General features: G+C 37.6%; 1 protein-coding gene and 1 long non-coding RNA gene across 3 annotated transcripts in view; one reads left to right on the top strand and one right to left on the bottom strand.

The window, feature by feature from the left end:
• The window catches only part of LGR5 (leucine rich repeat containing G protein-coupled receptor 5), a 78,778-nt gene that overhangs the window by 44,063 nt on the left and 16,128 nt on the right, over nucleotides 1–18,587 (bottom strand). For both annotated transcript variants that reach the window (XM_015855892.2, XM_085536875.1), the window contains exon 2: nucleotides 4,751–4,822. In XM_015855892.2, the coding sequence (XP_015711378.2) occupies nucleotides 4,751–4,822 (72 nt within the window). The remainder of the gene's footprint in view (nucleotides 1–4,750; nucleotides 4,823–18,587) is intronic.
• Nucleotides 11,297–14,699, top strand: LOC107310343 (uncharacterized). Its single transcript, XR_001553564.3, has 3 exons — nucleotides 11,297–11,462; nucleotides 12,513–12,663; nucleotides 13,773–14,699. It is a non-coding gene; the product is annotated as an uncharacterized LOC107310343 (long non-coding RNA).

Below are 18,587 nucleotides of genomic sequence, written 5' to 3'. Positions count from 1 at the left end.
TCAGCTTGGTGGCATCAAAGGGACAGAGACAAAGGCAGCGACAGCTCCAAAAGCACCAGGGCTGTCATCTTGTACATTAGGAAGCTTCTGCATTCTGATCTTTTTTTTTCTTTTTTCATAGTAAATCAAAGCAACTGTGTAAAAGCTAGGCATGAAAATTATTACAATTGCTTCCAATTGATTAACTTGATCAATATCTTCCCACTGTTTTTACTAGCGCACAGTCAATTTCCACATGAACGGTGTACTTCCCTCTGTCAGGACTTCCAGTGCCTCCTTACAAAGGCATGAAGCCACAACTCTGAGTTATCAACAAAGTCCTTGAAACATTCACTGATGGAGGTGGCATAAGCTGATTTCCATCAGGAACAGCAGCTATAAAACCTGGCATGCAAAACCCATAAAACTATTGTTTAGCTGACATTAGAAAGACAGTCTGAGACACTAGATAATAACTAGTTTTACTTTTGCTGTGCACGTCTGTTGTAGGTATTTTTACTTTTCTTTCTTCAGAGGTTTCCAAGACTAAACAGATTCATCTTTGGGAAAGACTTTCAGCATCCTGTCCAAAGCGTGTTCAAGTAGATTAAGAGATTTCCTCACTTTCCCCCAAATGTTTTGAACTCTAGCTGCAGCTCTGTAATGTTTACTGCTAGCTTATATAATAGTAAAAACTGTAGAACTAGTTTTTGGTGCTAGCCCCTAAGTGTTTGTACCAACACAAAAAGAAGGATGGTACACAACCCCAGAAGCCATGCTCTCAGTTTTCAAAGACTTAAATGACTGAAGAGCTCAGTCCCACCACTCTAAAGCTGGCAGAGAAAATAACACCTGACTCCCACCAACAGCTTTGAAAACCTCTTTGTAGGAAAACAGAGCAAACAGAAAGGGAAGTAAAAGCAAAATAATATGTAAGAACAGATGATGATGGGTCATTCCCGGTCATTCATAATTACGTTTTCATTCATAGAGTGGTCTTTTAACCACTTCTGCAGTCCAAAGGAAGTTCCACATAATAAATGTGATAGTGAGTTTCACATTTGTTACCAGTTTTTCACTGTATCTGTAATCCTGCCTGTAGTATAGTATTAAAATGCATGACTAAAGTCACTTCTGCTTGAATAACTGATACAGTAATACTGTGGGCAATGTGAAAACAACGTGGTCAGGGGTTTTGGTATGCTTTCTTGTACCTGTATGTAGTATGCAATTAATTGAAGGTGTCTTCATCACTTGATTTTGTGAATCTGTCTTACTCTGTAGGTCAAATAAATGTAATAAAACAGTCCTGTTTTTGTTTTTGATTTTGTTACCATTTTGCTAAAACATTTATTCTGAGCTGCAGAAAAACAGCAAGGTACTATAAGAATCACTTGGAGATTTGATCTTCTGTAGAGAGTTCCTGTGTTTTAAACTGAAATAAAAGTCTCATATACATGTGTGCATGGTTGTGTGCATAAATATATATGCATATATGTATGTATCCATTCATGTGTGGGGATAACTAGCTGGAGATGTTTGAAGCTAGATCTGAATCATATCACTTTAAATGATTATTGGCTTTCTTCCTCTCTCTTCACAGATATGTCAATTTATAAAATAAAACACTTTCAGGCACTGCTTTGAAGTGTTAGTGATCTCAAAAAGATATGCCTACGTTCAGATGTTGTTATCTTAAAAAGTCCTAATGTAGGTAATTCTTTACACTTTCTAAAAAGTTCTTTTTAAAATTCATTGCTCTAACTCACTGCTTTATTAATACAAGTGTGCTAAATATATTGTAGAATGACATACATCTAGAAAGACTCCACAGAGGATTAAGTCTTGGGTTCAGTAATACTGATAAATATCTGCAGTTATTTTGAATTTATAATGAAGAACTCTACTTAAAGGTGTTGTACAAGTCCATGCAGAGCAACTTGCTGATAATCTAGCAGCTGAAGCATAGATTTTTTTTCTTGGTGGGAGTTCCATCATGTGCATTTTAAGAAAAAGTGATGATGGGTCTCAAAGTCCTGGAAAAAAAATCATTTTGAAATGATTTTGCAAGAAAAAATATTGCTCAAAACTAAGCTTTTCAGGAGCTAAAACAATTCTGTGTACCACAATATTTTCCAAAATTTTTGGAGGAAAAGGCACCTCAAAAATATGGCACAGTTTCAGTATGTTGTTGCATTTCAGTGATCAAAGGCTTTGGTGAAAGATGAATACCAGGCACAGTCATCAGGACCTCAAAAATGCTGCTTGCAAAGGTGTTGAACCTCGGCAGGAGCAGTGGATCAGTCAGCTTAGGAGGTCAGAATTAGTAGAGCAGACCTGACCAGTTCTTTGAGGGTAATGAGATCCTAGTATTGCCAAACCACACATCAAGCATGTAGCATTTAAGCTAAATCATAGTTGATCAATCGTTAACCTTTATCAGATTTTTGAACCGGGACTATGATAAAGGGATTATGAATACATTTTTCAATGTTAAAAAGCCCTAGAAATTGCATTTTTAAGCTCCTGCTGTTGCTGTGTTTCAAAGAGTGGATAGGCATTTTAAAGATGCATTTTAATCTCATGGAGACAATGGCAATGCTTGGATGGCTGAAATAATTTTAATACATGCAATCAGTACTCAGAAATGAGTATAAAAGGAGCATGGAAACTACAGTGGCTCTTACTGCCTGCTTCAGAACTTAATATCCAGCTCCTCTTCCATTGTCTACACTTCTTTCTAAGTAATTCTAGACTGAACTGTATTATACACGGCTCTGAACACCAAAGACGCTCCCAGCATAATGAGCTTGAATTTGCCTTAAGAAGAGGTAATCAGTTACCTCACATCTTCAAAGGGTTCATTTGTCTACACTTACTTGAAAAGTGAATATAAATTTGATGGTTGTTATAAAGCAACATCAGAATGACTGGACTGTGTGAAACAAATGGAGAGTGGACTGTGTGCATGGAAAGCAAGATGTAGCAATGAAATATTTTCCTGGTGCTATCAGTGATGAGAAACTGAAATTACACAATTTGGAAGAAAGGGTTACAGGGACCGTGGTTTCATATTTAAGGTGGAACATAAGGGTCCAGAACAAGAATAACACTTCTAAATACTTCCATATTTCTTGACCAGAGAAATGATTGCTGAATAGTCTCTCAAGCATTGATATAAGTCTCACTATTTGGGTCATTTAATTTTGAGAGGGAAGGTAACTTGGCTTGATGCATGAAAACTCCATTCCAGGAAAAGCCCAAACTTTTGATTTTTTCTCCTTGAGAAGGAGCGAGCAAACATGAACATAAAAAACACCCACAAAGTCTTTGCGGCACGATTCCCTTCATGTGCACATGAAATTGTAACACTTGTTGTTTGACATCTTTCCTTGTTATGTGCCTGCTTTAGTTGAAACGTGCACCAGGAGCAATAAATACCAAATTGAGGAAGAAAGCAAAGGAAAAGACAGAATTTAAAGAAATAATGTTTTGTAAATGTAAATACTACCAGTAATAAAATTGAGACAAAAATATATAAGATGAAAAGGAAACAGAACAACAACAACAAAAAAAAAAGCATTGTTCAAACTCAGCATCAACAAAATGGTTATCTTTTTTTTTTTTTCTTTCTTTTTTTTTTGCCTTCATAGAAGCCAATAGCAAATACCAGGTGTCCGAATTCTAATGAGTGTTAGCAAGGACACCAGAAGTCATCAGTGCAATACACAACCAAAGGTGATTTAAATTGCAGAGGACTGTGCACATTTCACAGCTTAAAATATACCGTGGCTTTGCAAGAAGTGCACAATCATGACTTTGCATTTCTTATGTAGGTTTTATGGTGTGTTAGTAGCTAAACTCGCTATTAAAAAAAAGGCCTTTTGTTTTAGAAGCTTATAAAGCACGATTCATAGGAGGGGTTGATGCCTTTTAATCAACTTTTAGAGGTATTCATGCAGATGCAGATGTAGGTGCCAGCTTTTTCCCACAAGAGCTCTGGTGCATCATTTACAGAGTCTCAGTCACTCCTCAGGAACCTAAATTTTCTTTTAAGCTTGGGTCATTGTAACTAGGGTCATTGCTAAATCCAGGTCTCAAGAATGCACAATACATTTCACTTTTGGTTAGTCACCATCACTTCAAACCAGCATTCCTCTTTTGATGTAGTGTTTGGTCAGCTGGTTTTTGCAGTGTGCTTTTCCCCCTCAGTGAATGTACTAGATAGCCTAACTAAGCGCTGTGTAGGATTCAGCATTTTACAGTCAGCCTTCAGGGATGCTAAACTTAAGAGTAAGGAAACAGTAATTAAAAGTGATTGGGACAAGAAGCCTTGATACTACGAAATGTGGACTCAATTGTCCTTGACACAGGCAGAACGAAGCAGCAAGATTTGGTTTTGATTATAGCTTTACTTGCGATTTTAATAAACATGAGCCAGTATTCAAACTTTTAATATCCTGCTGCTTAACTATTTCCAAAAAGCAATCCAGTTATTTTAAACAGCCCTTGTTTGAAAATTTTAATTTGTTTGGCTCTGTCCCTGCCTAGCGAAGTTGTAGCCTCTCGGTAACTCTTTTATAAGTTCACTTCCAGAATCACAAGCAATCTATTTTTTTTTTTTCCAACTAAGTGTTTCCGCATGTGCCAAAAGTGTCAGGCTGACAGCTTTCCTGCACTGTTTTATCTGGTTCCCACAGTAAGTACGAGAGACAAACACAGGAATGTGTCTAGCGCTGACCATGCCCATCAAGGATACAATGATACTTACAGCTCTTCCAGGAAGCGGAGATTGTGCACGGGGTTCGAGGGCAGCTTAGTAATGTTGTTCATACTGAGATCACTGTAGGGGAAAACAGACAGAGACTTAATATGGCATGTCACAACTGTGGTATCCAGCTGTTCATTCCACACATTTTTAAGTAATACCTTAACAAAAATTAGTTCCTCTGCCAGAACTGATGAATCATTATCTAGTTAGCACTTTAAACATTCTGCTTTTGTATGAAATAGGCTTTGTCAAAGCAATACAAGCTATAGCATGTTCCTTATTTCCAAAAAATTTGGAATGTTTTATCACTCTCCATAAATCAGCTAGAATACTAAACAACCCTTCTAGGCTACATAATTTTAATAAACCGCTGTACTATATTAAAATTTATTTGGAGTAATAAAGGAAAGCTACTCTGATATTCATTGTCGTTGCACTGTAGCATACCATAGGTTTACTAAAGCAGACAAGCAAAGTTGCACAGGTGCAAACTATTTGTGTGCTTTTGCTGTACAACTTGCTGTATGAGCCTACTGATTTTCCCTGTGTCACATTAGGCGTCCCCAAAACCCAATTCCCTTGTGTTAAAGAAAGGACATATTTTCAAAAAATAAACATCCCCCTTCTAGAATGCTCTTTTTTTGCAGGTTCTCAAATTGCATTAAATAAATGAAATGAACCATAAAACAAGGGTGTAATGTGATCCTTCTCTGTAGCACACTTCCTGGTGGGGTTCCACAGTAGTTCCTGGCACAGGAAACAACCGGCCATATCAGCTCTGTCAGAGCTCATTCAGGCTATGGTTCAGGCTACATTTCATACAATAAGTGCTTATTCTGTAGGTGTTCCTCAATTTTTTTCCATTGTCTTCCCCATGCCCAATACTATCATTACAATTGAATTACGTTAGGAATAAAAACTGCAAAGAGACTGCATAATAAAATTCTACATGGAAGATAAAACTTACACAACTATGTCAAAATTACTATAGATGCTGTTAAAATAAAAATATCAGAGGATGGCATATTTTATGCAATGTTATGTGATCATTTTAATAAAACAGTATAAATGTATATACTTGAAAGCACACTTACAGGTTCTAGTGGCCTTGGATAGTATTTGAATAACTTTATTTCTTCCAGCTGTTGAGAGCTCATAAGGTAGATAAGTTATCTGTACTTTTGTGGGTAGGCATACTAATTCCTACACCTATTCCTACTCCCATTCCCATTCCTATTCCTATTCCTATTCCTATTCCTATTCCTATTCCTATTCCTATCCCTATTCCTATTCCTATTCCTATTCCTATTCCTATTCCTGTTCCTGTTCCTGTTCCTATTCCTATTCCTATTCCTATTCCATCCACTTTCTATTATTCACAGACTGTTTCATATTATAGAATACATATTTTTAGTCAGCATTGTTAATTTTGATGTTTGATCTTTTACTGAATCTAAAAACATGTAATTTAGAAATACTTCATGTTGAGTTTAAGAAATAAAGGAAATGTGTTAATACTTCACAACAGTTATCAAATCACTATTGGGTGAGGTCTCTCTGCATCCACTTCAAAATTATAATTTCAGAAATGTACTTACAAAATCTATTCTTTACCGTAGTACTTTATCACCTAATTCTTCCATACAGTTTAGCAGGTTATTAGCCTTTCGTTTTGATAAATGCTCAAAGGATTTCTTCTGGCAGAGGAACAAATACACGGATTTATTCGGCAAAAGCAAAACTCGCTCAGTGAATCATATATTACTGAGTATGAAGACAACAATAGCATTTTAACCTGTTTTTCATAAAGGGATTTCAACGTTTGTTCTAATGGTTTTTTGTAAACGTACCAAAACACATTTTAGATTCAAAGAGCCAGAGATAATGGAAGGTGAGAGTGATTCTTCTTCAAACTGGCAAGTATATAGGGCACTCTACAAACAGCATTAATCAGTGTTCAGGATGACTGATCAGGAAAATATGAAGTTTATTTTTATAGTACATTAATTTATATTAGTAGTAAGCCGGACTTGTCTGATATCCCCAGGACCCCATATCTCTTAACTCCTGATCTACACTTGATAACACCTTTCATATGCAGTCTGAAGACCAGACTCACTCTATTATCTGTAGAGGATCAGAACAAAAGACCACTTTGATTACACACTTTGATGCAAAATCAGAAGAACAATACACAATTTAATTAAAAGCATCTTTAAATCCTATAGGTGGATTTACACAAAGCACCACTCATACCTACTGCTTGGTCTCCAGACAAGTTCATCAAGCATTGATGAATATCAATGGGGTCAATTATTTCTGCAAAGAGGATTTCAGTGACACGCCATCGCTTCATATGCACATCCATATCATATACTATTGTGTCAGACTGCCCCTCTGCTGCCTTCTGTCACACAGCACAACATGTAGTGGGATATCAGTGGGAAGATTCAACCTGTATTTCCATACCACTAATATTTACCTCTGATGTCAGGGGCCAACATAATAAAATAGGAGGCATTACTTTCAGAGCAGACATCATGTTTCTGTATAAGCATGTATATTTTTAACATTTTTCTTACAAACAAAAATTATTTCCAGATTTTATCAGTAATGCCTTTCCAAGCTAATTTTTACACACTGCTAACTAATATACTGCTGCAGTTCGTGCTGTCAGTGTGTTATTATTGCATCTTTAATGGTTTCAGAATCTCAGAAAGACTACTACAGGGAGAGGTAATATCTTCTGATTATGCTGGTACAGCTGGAAATACTTATAAACTTTCAAACACAAGAATAAAAAACCTCTGCTTTTCCCAACTTACCAACTGACTGATTAGATGATATTATTTCACCCATAAAAACCTTACATCACTTGCACTGGCACTGCAGTCATTTATCTGCACTTATAGTTCCTAGATTCAGAGTACTCTTTTGGGTCAGAATCACCATGGATGCATTTCATCCCATTTCATTTGCTGAAGGAACTACGGGACTTAGAAGTCTCATGCTCTGAAGCTACTTCTGAAGTGATGCTAAGAGAAGCGAGACAAGCACAAAGAACTAATGCAATGCGACCAATCATATCTCATGTGAGGATCACACCATAAAGTCTTGGCTGCTGAGCAGAAATTCTTCATAGTGTTCCAAAGACAAAGAAAGGAGGTTTTCAGCTCACTTGCCAGCCTTTGGACCATACTGCCAAAAAGACCTATCTACGATGAGGTTTATGGCCACTAGATAGATCAAGCACAGCTAGCCACCAGGAAAAGCAAGCTGGTAAATTGGAGGCTTACAGATTATGACTATAAAAGGTGCCCTTCAAATGCAATGAGTTCTTTTCAAAAAGCACATCAAATAGATTTTCTCATTTCTCCTTTCAGCTCCATTTGAGCTAGCCTGTCAAAATCAGTAATTTGCTCTTACTAGTAAACAGAAGGAGATTAAACATGGCTTGTACATTGGGGTTTGCACTGTAATGTTGAGAAAATACTAAAATCAAGGTACTAAGTCTCTTAACCATTCCCAGTGGAACTATTCTGTTTCTGTATCAGATCCATTTCCCAATTTGCCGTGTGTGCTTGTGCATACATACTCAGAAGAAGTGAAACAGTTGAAACTGCAAAGAATTCTTATCCAACTCAGTAGTCTTACAAGCAACTGTGATGAAAAACTTAAAATTATTAACGTATTGAAAAATCTGTATGAGTTGATGGACACAAACTTTCCTTATTCCACCATCAAAATACCTGAAAACTACACTGATGCTGGTAAGGAACTACACCGTTTAAAGTGCATGCTGAGTTTTAAAATGCCCCTATTGTATATCAATAGTATCAGATCAACATATGTGAAAATTAAGCTTAGCAGGAGCTTAAGAACTGTGCTAGAAAGACAGTAGGTTATTTTGAATAGTCAAATGAACATACTGTCACTTTTCCCATTAGTATTCCAGCAGCCTATTTCCAACTGCTGATTCTAAAAGCAACATACCAGCAATTGATAATTCCATCTTTTCAAAAGATAAAAAGATTCACTTCAATGACTGCATTGGCAACATGGCTCATTATAATGATATCTTAATTATACCTCATACCAATCAATCATCAGCTGTGTCTCTGGTGACTTGAGAAAGGAATCCTACCTGTCATTTAACTGTCAGGTGCTTCTGCAGCAGATTATTTTTTTGAAGAACAGAAAATACTGCAATCTGCAACCCACATCTTTTTCTTTTATTTTTTTTTTCTTTTCTTGGTGATGCTATGAACAAACTACGAGCATTTGCAAAACAGAGCTCAGAAGGGTAAATACACAGGTCTTTTCCCCCACCCAGTTTTGTTGTCCACACATACATAAGCTGGAAAAAAATATGGAGTTATCATCTTAAAGTGAGTAGTTCACAGTAAACTCTCCAAAGCCAGTAAAACAAGTTAAGTGAACTAGTTGTTAACATATAACAGTAGGGTCTGGAGGCCAAGTTACTAACCTGTTATTAGCTATTATTACAAGAGATGTTTCAGGGACTATTCACCTTGGAATCAGTTTTACACATTGTTCTTCTGCTCTTTAAAGGAGAACAAAAATCCATCTTCGGACATAGGCGAGGTTTCTATTGGCTCCCACCAACCTATTCATCTATTACTAGGTTACACTTCTATTATACTAAGTGGTACAAACTTCTCTACCCATCACAGGGCTAATATAATAATCCAGGATGAAAGACAATGAATTTTGTAGTCTATAATTTTTTAACAGCTGCAGTTTAATTTTTAAAAAATGATCAAGCCTTACTATTATGATTGCTAGTTATGCTTTTCTCTAGGCCCGCCTTGCCCCAACAAGATGTATTAATAATTATTTTTATGGCAATCTTTGAAAGAGAAAGCACTCACATAAAAATACTGACAATAGACTGAATATATCAAGTTCCTACCAGCTGAGAACAGCTTCTAAAGTTAGGCCATTTCCTTAATCCATTTACAGCTAAATTGGACACTATCATATAAGTAGTGATTCAATACAAAATGAAAAGGAGTGAGAATTACTATCTCTTTTCCCTCGCTATGCCTATCTTTCTTACTGCAGTGTACTTGGTTTCACTGTTGGCAGAACACTTTACCAGCTCTGCTGTTTGATGGAGGAATATGCTAGCTATTAAGTGCTTGCTGTCTGTCTGTTGCCACAATTGCTTCTCTATGTAGACTAAAAACAACTCTATCCGCTGTAGTTACTAAAAGCAGATAAATCTTGCAAACACCGCACTAGTAGTTTCCATTTCTTAAAATATATTCCTTAGTACTTCTTCATTCAAGGGTCTCCATATATAAATAGGTGAATAATTATCATTGCTTTACAGAAGGGCAACTAAGACATCTAATGGTGAAGTGATGTGCTGTCAGACAAATGCAGTTGTATGCCACCAAGATGATTTGTGCAGTGCCCTTTCCATTAGATCCCCAATGTGCCCCAAAGCATTCCCATAGTACTCTTCCAAATGGGGATGCATGAGCTGTCAACAGCTTCACAAAATGGCTACACAAGACCATGACCATATTTTCAGTCTGATGGTTCTGGATTACACAGTCTTCCAAAACCAACTTGCAAACTGGTATGCATGTGTTTCCATGTTTAACACACGCATGGATGGAAGCACAGGGAGGAGCCCTAGCACTTTCTAGCAGTTAAAGTATGACATTTCTTCTCAAAACGAGCTGCTAATTGCACCTGTGGATCTTTGAAGACCTCCATTGTGAAACTATGATTAAGATGTGAATTTCCACCACATGGTTTACATTTGAAGCAGCAAACATTTTATTCAGAAAAATCTTCCAGATCATATCGGAACAGAGCTTGCGGTGACAGTGTGTGTGTTGGCACCCCTCCATGAGCTTTGTGCTAATGTATGGGGCCAGTTTTTCCTCTGACCCTCGGCACTTAGCTTCCCTTTCTTCTGCACACCAGTGGTATGACTTCCAGCAGTGCATTTTGCTTAAAGATTATGGAACCTCTTCAATTTTAAATAGATACCTATGGGAAGGATCCCATAGAGGGCTTGAACTTAGGGAAGCATCAAAGGGAAGGTCAGGAGTGCTCTGTTTGCACCTCTTCTCTGTTGCTGGTGAATGCTGAGTAACAGATCCTGGCAAATCATGTTGATAGGCCGTGTCTGGATTCAACACAAACTAACAGAACTGATGAAACTCTGTGGTCAGAATCTGAACTTCCTGACACCTGTCACTGGATTCTTCTAATATCATAGAAAGTAAAATTGATTATCACCAAAGCAGCTCTGTACCAACCTCATTTTAACCAGCATGCTTTATTCCTGAATGTGGTAGGCAATTCTGTCATATAAACAGCCATCAAAGGCTTGCTTAAATCTAGACTGCAGAACATTTGTAAAGCAAACAGTACGTGCATGATTAATCTTTTCAGGAAACAATTTTGCCATTCAGTTTATCCAAGACTCCAGCAGAGGGAGCAGGGCAGAGCAAACAATTAAGGTCAAAAAGAAAGTAAAGATCAAAGATCAGATCAAACAAACACAGTGCTGAATTAATCTGACAAGTACCTGACATTTTATTTTAGGTACAACGATTCTGGTGCTGTGCTTTTCTTGTGTATCAAATTCACAAAGCTCCCTAGGTGAAATTACCCATGTACTTTCAAAGCTGATTCATGGCTCTTCGCTTGGCATTGAAGACTCAGTCTGGTAAGTAATAATTAGCAGGATAAGTTACAAGAACATTCCAACGTGTCAATCATATACTGTACTTAACTCATATAATTTACAGCTTAAATATCTAAAGGAATATTTTATAGCGCAGGAGCCAGCAGGAGCAATTAAAAGAGGCTTGAATAGAATTCCTCTTCCTCCCATGCCCACAGATTGCATTAGCATGATTTTACTTTGTGAGTTATTACTTGTTTGTGCTGCACTAATTCAAATAGATTATATGAGTTCTGCAGACACTATTTATCTTGTTCAAATGCTGAAGACAATACACAACAGGTTTTATTGCAATTTATGAAGAAGACTACTACAGTGTTTGTTCTGTTTTTTGTCATTACCTATTTGTCTATCACGTACTGTTTATCTTGTTTTTGATGAAGGACAGCACAGTTAACTTCAGAAAAGTTATGTGTTAGAAGTGACCAAGTCTAGGAAAAAGTACTGGGGTCTCTCTTAGTTCCATAATATTTTTTGCAACTCTGCGTTTTGCTTATTTTTACAACTATTTGATACAACAATGCCAAAATTTAGATTTTTTTTTCTTTCCCCTAACGTGACACATTCATTTATTTCAGAAAAAGTAGGCACAACTTCCTTTTAATTCTCAGTTTGTCCCTTCATCCCTCAGAATTCAGTGAAGTTATTCCTAACTTACAACTACTGATATGAGAGGAGAGGGTCTACAAAGCACAGAATACTTCACTTACTGGCCCACTACACCTTGTCAACATCAGAAAGGAATTCAAAAGACACCTGAATATAGACAGACTCAAAATACAGGTCTAAAGCCATAAAGGAGGCCATAGGCCACACAGCCAATTGGACCCCTGACCAAGAGGAGTGTAACACACAGCATAGATCATAATATACAAATCAATTGTAAAACTCATTTTCATCAAAACATCCAGTACAACTTCAGTGAGGCTGCTGAGAGTAGAAATGAATTCCGGTCAGCCTGATTTCACTCATGACAAGATACATGCTAAATAACTTCTGCTGGTGTTAATTTACCCCAACTCAATTCCATAGCACAGGTCTGAAGATTTAACCATTTAACAGCTCTGACAGCACCCACTGCAAATGCATTTCGCTGTGAGCCTGAGTATCCAGAAATGTGTGCTGCATTTGGAGCAGGAAATACACATGCTACATTACCCAGTGCTGAGAGCCCCAGGTACAGGTGAGTGAGCTAGGTCTGGAGCTGGAAGCTATTTTAATCATGGGGGGTGCTCTCAAACAGGCTAATTATTCCTGATAGAGCAGGCTGCTGCTATGGATGTATTAATTTCACAAGGAGGGCATTATGCACAGTGTTATTTTCTGTGAGGTACAATAGCAGATGAATTTGATATAAACTTGGTATTCCTTAATTGGTTTTAGCTTGGTAAAGGAAATAGCCAAATGTATATTCAACCATGCCAAGGGTTTTCTTTCATCCTAATTGCACTGTTACTTTTACTATACTTAGTTAAAATCTGTGTATTTGAAGAGTTATCTAAAAGTTTCATCAGAGTAAATGATGCTCTGCCATATCACAACTACTAGTCTGAATTATTCACATGACTATATTTGCACTGTTGCTTAGCTGAAATAATTATTTACAGAAGCTTCTCTTTATTGTGTGGACAATCCAGTGGGTGCCATATTACCTGCACACTCTTTCAGTTGACTTTCTTACCAGAATAATCACTCCTGATCTCTTCCCATCCCATCGCTGCCCTTTCCTTTTAAGAACGTTTTTGAATCAAAGTTGCATCTGATCTAAATTAAAACAAATCCAGCAGGGAAATAAACACTTTTAACGCAAATCAATTCTCTGATCTGGTTCATTGCATTGCTTCTCATGCCACCACAAGAAAAAGTGCAGAGGAGAAACAAATGAGGGAGCTGAAGCGGAACATTTTCTCATTTGACCATGTTGACTTAGGGGTGGTCTTATACCTTGGATGTAAATACTCTCAATATTCTTCCAGTATACAAAGCCGTGCATTTTTTATGCACACATTTTCCCTTTCTAACAGAACATTCTCCTGGCTGTCTGACAGCCTCTTACAACACCTTCCGCAGAGCTCTGTGCAATGACAGAACTGTCAGATTTGTCACTAGCAAACCGAACACCAAAAGTTCCACACCACAGCAAGTGCCAGAGCTGTACAAGCAAAATGGATGCAGGCAAAATACTTCACAACTATTTCTATTGAGATCAGCTGGACTAACACCTAGTTTGAGTGGAGCTAGCAGACTGTGATTCAGACTAAATGATTCCTGTTTCCTTCCTTTTATTTGCAGTGTTTATACAATCTACTGTTTGGCAACCTCATTTCAAGGCCAGTGACCCACCACTTCTTGTGATTGTTACAATGATCTGCAGCAAATCTCTTCAGGATAATGGGCACTGTTCAGCCACAGCCACCGCTATGTCTTAGTTTCAAGTATCAAATACCAGTCTGGGGTCTTCCTGGAGATAACACAAAGCAATATTATAAGACATCAGTAAGCAAAACAAACTTTTTACAAATGTAAACCAGCAAGAGTTTGCTAGCAGCAGCTGACAGCAAAGCCATATATATGCACACAGGTGTGTATATGACATAAGTGTGTTCCCTATACTGCACGTGTCCTGCTTTTTTTCTGAACACGAAATGAACTTTCCAAGATCTCAGTTCTTTTTTCCAGCAATTCCAAATGCCATAAAAATGCTGTAAAGAATCAGTCGTCCTATTATTTACATGACTTACAACTTACAGCACAGCAAATCAATGTCAGCACTGCAGCAGAGCCTGGGGGCAAACACCTGGCTCCAATGATGCTGGGAGCAGAGCTCCCACTGACACTCATGGGAGCAGGACATCTTCCTGCAGTGCCTCGTGCCAGCTTCTACCAACAGGCAGTACTGCATTGTCATGGAAGTAATGCAACAGCACATCTCTGACTGGAGTAGTGATAGGAGCACTGCTGAGTTCACTGGGAAGATTGCTACCTTTTTCTCTTTTCTTTCCTTTTTTACATTTCTTTTTCTAGCCCTTTTATTTTATCATGTCTAAAATCTGTTGAATTAAAGATGGAATGGTAAGCAGAGACAGGTACAGTAATAGCTGCTGAAAATCAATATTATTGTTTTTTCCAAGTATGAGGATTCAGAAAATGTAAGGATGTGGTTTATCTCAGTTTATTTTACTTTCATACTGTTCACCAATAAAGCCTTTATCTCCTTCATTTATTTATTCTTCTTGTAATGGCTGCTTCAGATATTTGGGTACTTATATTTTAATTCCTCATCTATTTCCAAGGCAATCTTTTGTTTCTGGTTGCCTTTCCTTTCCTTCTCCTCACAAGCCTTTGCTTGACTTTTGTCTCATGTAAGGTTCAGCTTTCCCGTCAGCTCTACCAGGAGCACAGAAAGTCCACTCACAATGATCTACACTGTGATAGTCTTTTATGTGTGAAGAATTAACATTTTGGAACTAAAGGCTCAGCCTCTATGAACATCTGGGAGATGTTCTCAAGGCTTAATTTACCCTCTGATGGCCAAATTGCACAAGTGACGACAACACTGCCTATCTCCTAAGTGGCAGCAACTCTTCCTTACACGGTGAGAAAAAGGATGCCAGCTTGAGGATGACACAGGTGGTAATGAAATATAGGACAGCAATAAAATCAAAGCATTTGCAAAGCAGAAGCAGATCTTGAAACACAGATGCTATCCTATTGCCCGCATTCTCTCGAACCCAGTCAGCCTGGCCTTCTCTCCAATGAGTGTTTAGGGTTGGTGGGACTTGGACTGGTGCAGACAGGTCTGTGTCCCACAGACCTGGTACACAAAGAGACTACCCCAGCCCACAGGCTGGTGCAAAGACTTGCTAGGTGAGGGATTCCCCTCTCAGTCATGGTTTTGGTATTTGGATGGCAACACTTTCACACACTTGCAGTAGACTGAAGATGATGGCAGTGCATGGCTCTACATGCATTAACACCATTGCTATTAAGAGGACCACAGGCTCTGGCAAGTTCTTTTTTCTTTTGTAGCTTTATTAAGTTATTCACAGTTTTCAGAATCTTCAGAATTTTCATCCTGAGGATCCAGCACAATGCATGAAAAACAACAACCCAAGACTTCACACTATTCAGATCTTAAATTAAAACCCCTTTAACAAAAACATGGTAGTCAAAGGTCTTTTTTTACTTTTTTTTTCCTTACTAACCTGGTCCCATAATGAACATTTTTTAATAAAGACATGTGGTTTGTAAATGAGCTTTTAAATAACCAGAGAAAAGAACAGACATAGAAATGTGTTTTAAAATGTCTGTGGAAAAAGAAGACAGGGCATTATTTTAAGTAATTAAAATCAAAGCTCTGATGATTTGTCTTGTCACATGTATAATGTATGAGGATACTTTTATTTAAAAGTCAGCATTAGAGAAGGAAATGGTAAAATGGTAGCCAATGCTACCATCAATAGCCAATGCTATATGGCAGACAGTCTTTTCTGGGCAATTTTTCAAATCAATAAAATTTTCAAACTTGTATTTCACCATTTGCAGCTCACATATTAAAAATCTATTAGCAGAAAGCCTATTGAAAAGCTAACCGTGAGCACAAGAGACTTTTTCTAGAAACACTCCTATTCAGTTCTCATGGCTGAACAAAAGCAGATTGGCACATTTGGTTATATACAAACGCCCTTGAAAGGGACCTTCCCCCCCTTTCCCATAGCCACGCGTTTCAGGCTCTATATGCTGAAGGAAGGCAGTGAAAGGTTTGGAGGGGTGGGGAGACCAAGGGCTTCCACCGAGATCCTTCAAAGTCCTCGTCTTCTATAGTGGGAAGATTTCCCTCTAAATCCCTTTCAATAGCATATTGATGGCTTTGAAAGCTTAAATGGCATTTGTCAACCATCAGTAAATCTTGAAAACTGTTTCTGCAAATAGCCCAACTCTGAGTCTCAGCTTTTCCCATTAATCTGTACATAAGGCCACTGAAGACTTTTTCAGAGCCTAGATAATGCCTGGATTAAAAGGTCCATTCAGAAGGGAAAACTTTAGCATTCACCTTGTGTACATAGCCATTTCACCAGTGGTATTCATGGGTTGTTATTTCAACTCTGCATTTGTCCTGCAAACAAGACATTTTGCCACAAAGACTTGGTAGAGACATTCTTTAGTGAATTACTGAAACCTAGCCCCTCTATTTGTCATGGCTTGTTATTTTTATCAAGTGTAATCAGTTCAAATAGTAACCCCACACTGACAACTTTACAATTACATTACTATTTTAAGAGTGGAAGGTATGTTTCTTCTAATTCAACAATGAAACAGATTAAAGCACAACCTGATTTGCTTCATCTAATGCAACAGTTTAACTTTTCCCTTAATCAGAAGATTTTTTGTTTGTTTGTTTAAAGTAAAAGTAAAGATAGAACTCTGTAATAATTGTAGCTCAACATTTTTACTTTCTAATATTTAATAAAAACATTATGCATTTGCAAAGTTTAATAACACACACACTTCTATTTAAGCTGTTGTATGACCTATTAATGTTGGTGTTATATCATTTCTGATTTTTTTATTTTTTTTATTTTTTTTTGCATTTTGCAACCAGTAAGTGATTCCAGTCTGAATGGTACAAAGCATCTAATTATTATTACTATTAAAATAATCAAGATAAAATATTTTTGCATCACAGAAAATAAGAAAAACAGAAACAAAATTGGCCAATGACATAATGCTAGGCAGATTGCTTAATATTAAATTAAAAAACAAAAGAGAAAACACATCCCTGCCAAGTTTCTTCTGGTCCAGATAGATCTCAGCACCTGAACAAATAGACTTTTTCACCATAATGGATCATTTACTGTGAGTGACAAGAATACTCAAACTAGAAATCAGTGGAATTCGGTGGACAGCCCTTACAAGGATACACAGAGATCATCACTCTCTGATAAGGGAAAATCATAATCAAATTTACATATGCATGTAAAATCAAATTTACATCTACATGAACTATACCTGAAGGCCAGTTCTTATATGATCTTCTTTTGTTTACCTTATTATCAACCTATGCAGACAAGTGCCCCCCACTTTTTTTGCTATCAGCTGAAGAGACTTCATACTTTTAAGTATGAGCTGCAGCATGAATGTGGCTGAGCAGATCATCCATGCTCAGCCCAACTTACTGCAAAACTAACCTGACGTGTGCCACACCGCCTAAGCAGCAGAGTTTTTCCAAAACAAAAATTGCACTTCTCCATACTCCAGGTTACTGTGTTAATAATATCACAATAAGGTATCTTGAAGATTTCTGGAGGAACTATGCCACTGGTCTCTTGGCTGACTGAATGTAAACTGGGACAGATTTTTATCTCTGGGCTCCTCTGTGAGGTGCCTTAGGGTATCCTGTCTGTCTTCCAAATACTTTCCACACCATAGGGGATGTGCTTCCTGCACAGATTATTTCTTTTTTTACCCAATGGGGATATGTCAGACAACCCGAAGTACCTTAACTTGCATGAGTTAAGTATGTGTGAGCAGCTAAATACTGCACTAAAGAACAGAGAAACAATCTAGTTGGCTAAATATAGAGCCATCTGAAATAGTCTAAGTTATGTGAGATATCCATGATGGCCTGGCAAACAGAACATTACGATCTACAGCAAGACCCACTACCTATTGAAGACACAGTTGAAGATCAGGCAGAATACCCTAAGGCAAATTAAGTGCTATAGTTACTTATGCTTTGGCAACTGCACTGAATTCTGAGACTGGGATTCACACTGTCCTGCCAGGTAAGGTTAGATACAGTGTTTTGCTGATGGTTTCCAGGTGGTCAGAACACAGGCAGAGTTCACACCTCTTTCTGAAAAAATCTGTGTAGATGTTATTCCAAATGCACATTGAATCCTTTGGGATTAGAAATGAGTGGTATCACAGAAGAGTAAAGTGTTCCTTGTAAAACTTTGCCTGTACCACTACAAGAGCTGGATTTCCAGACTGCCATGAGAATGTTATTTAAAAAAAACTTGGCTTTTTAATGGGAGAAGGATGACTTTCAGAACAAAGGCCAGTGTTTTCCTCTTGTAGGAGTCACAGATCCTTTTATTTCCTCAC

The sequence above is a fragment of the Coturnix japonica genome, chromosome 1, assembly GCF_054131305.1.
Source record: "Coturnix japonica strain WE chromosome 1, WE-NBRP24, whole genome shotgun sequence".
Taxonomy (NCBI): domain Eukaryota; kingdom Metazoa; phylum Chordata; class Aves; order Galliformes; family Phasianidae; genus Coturnix; species Coturnix japonica.
Note: the sequence above shows the minus strand (reverse complement) of the source record. Positions and strands in the feature narration are given on the sequence as shown.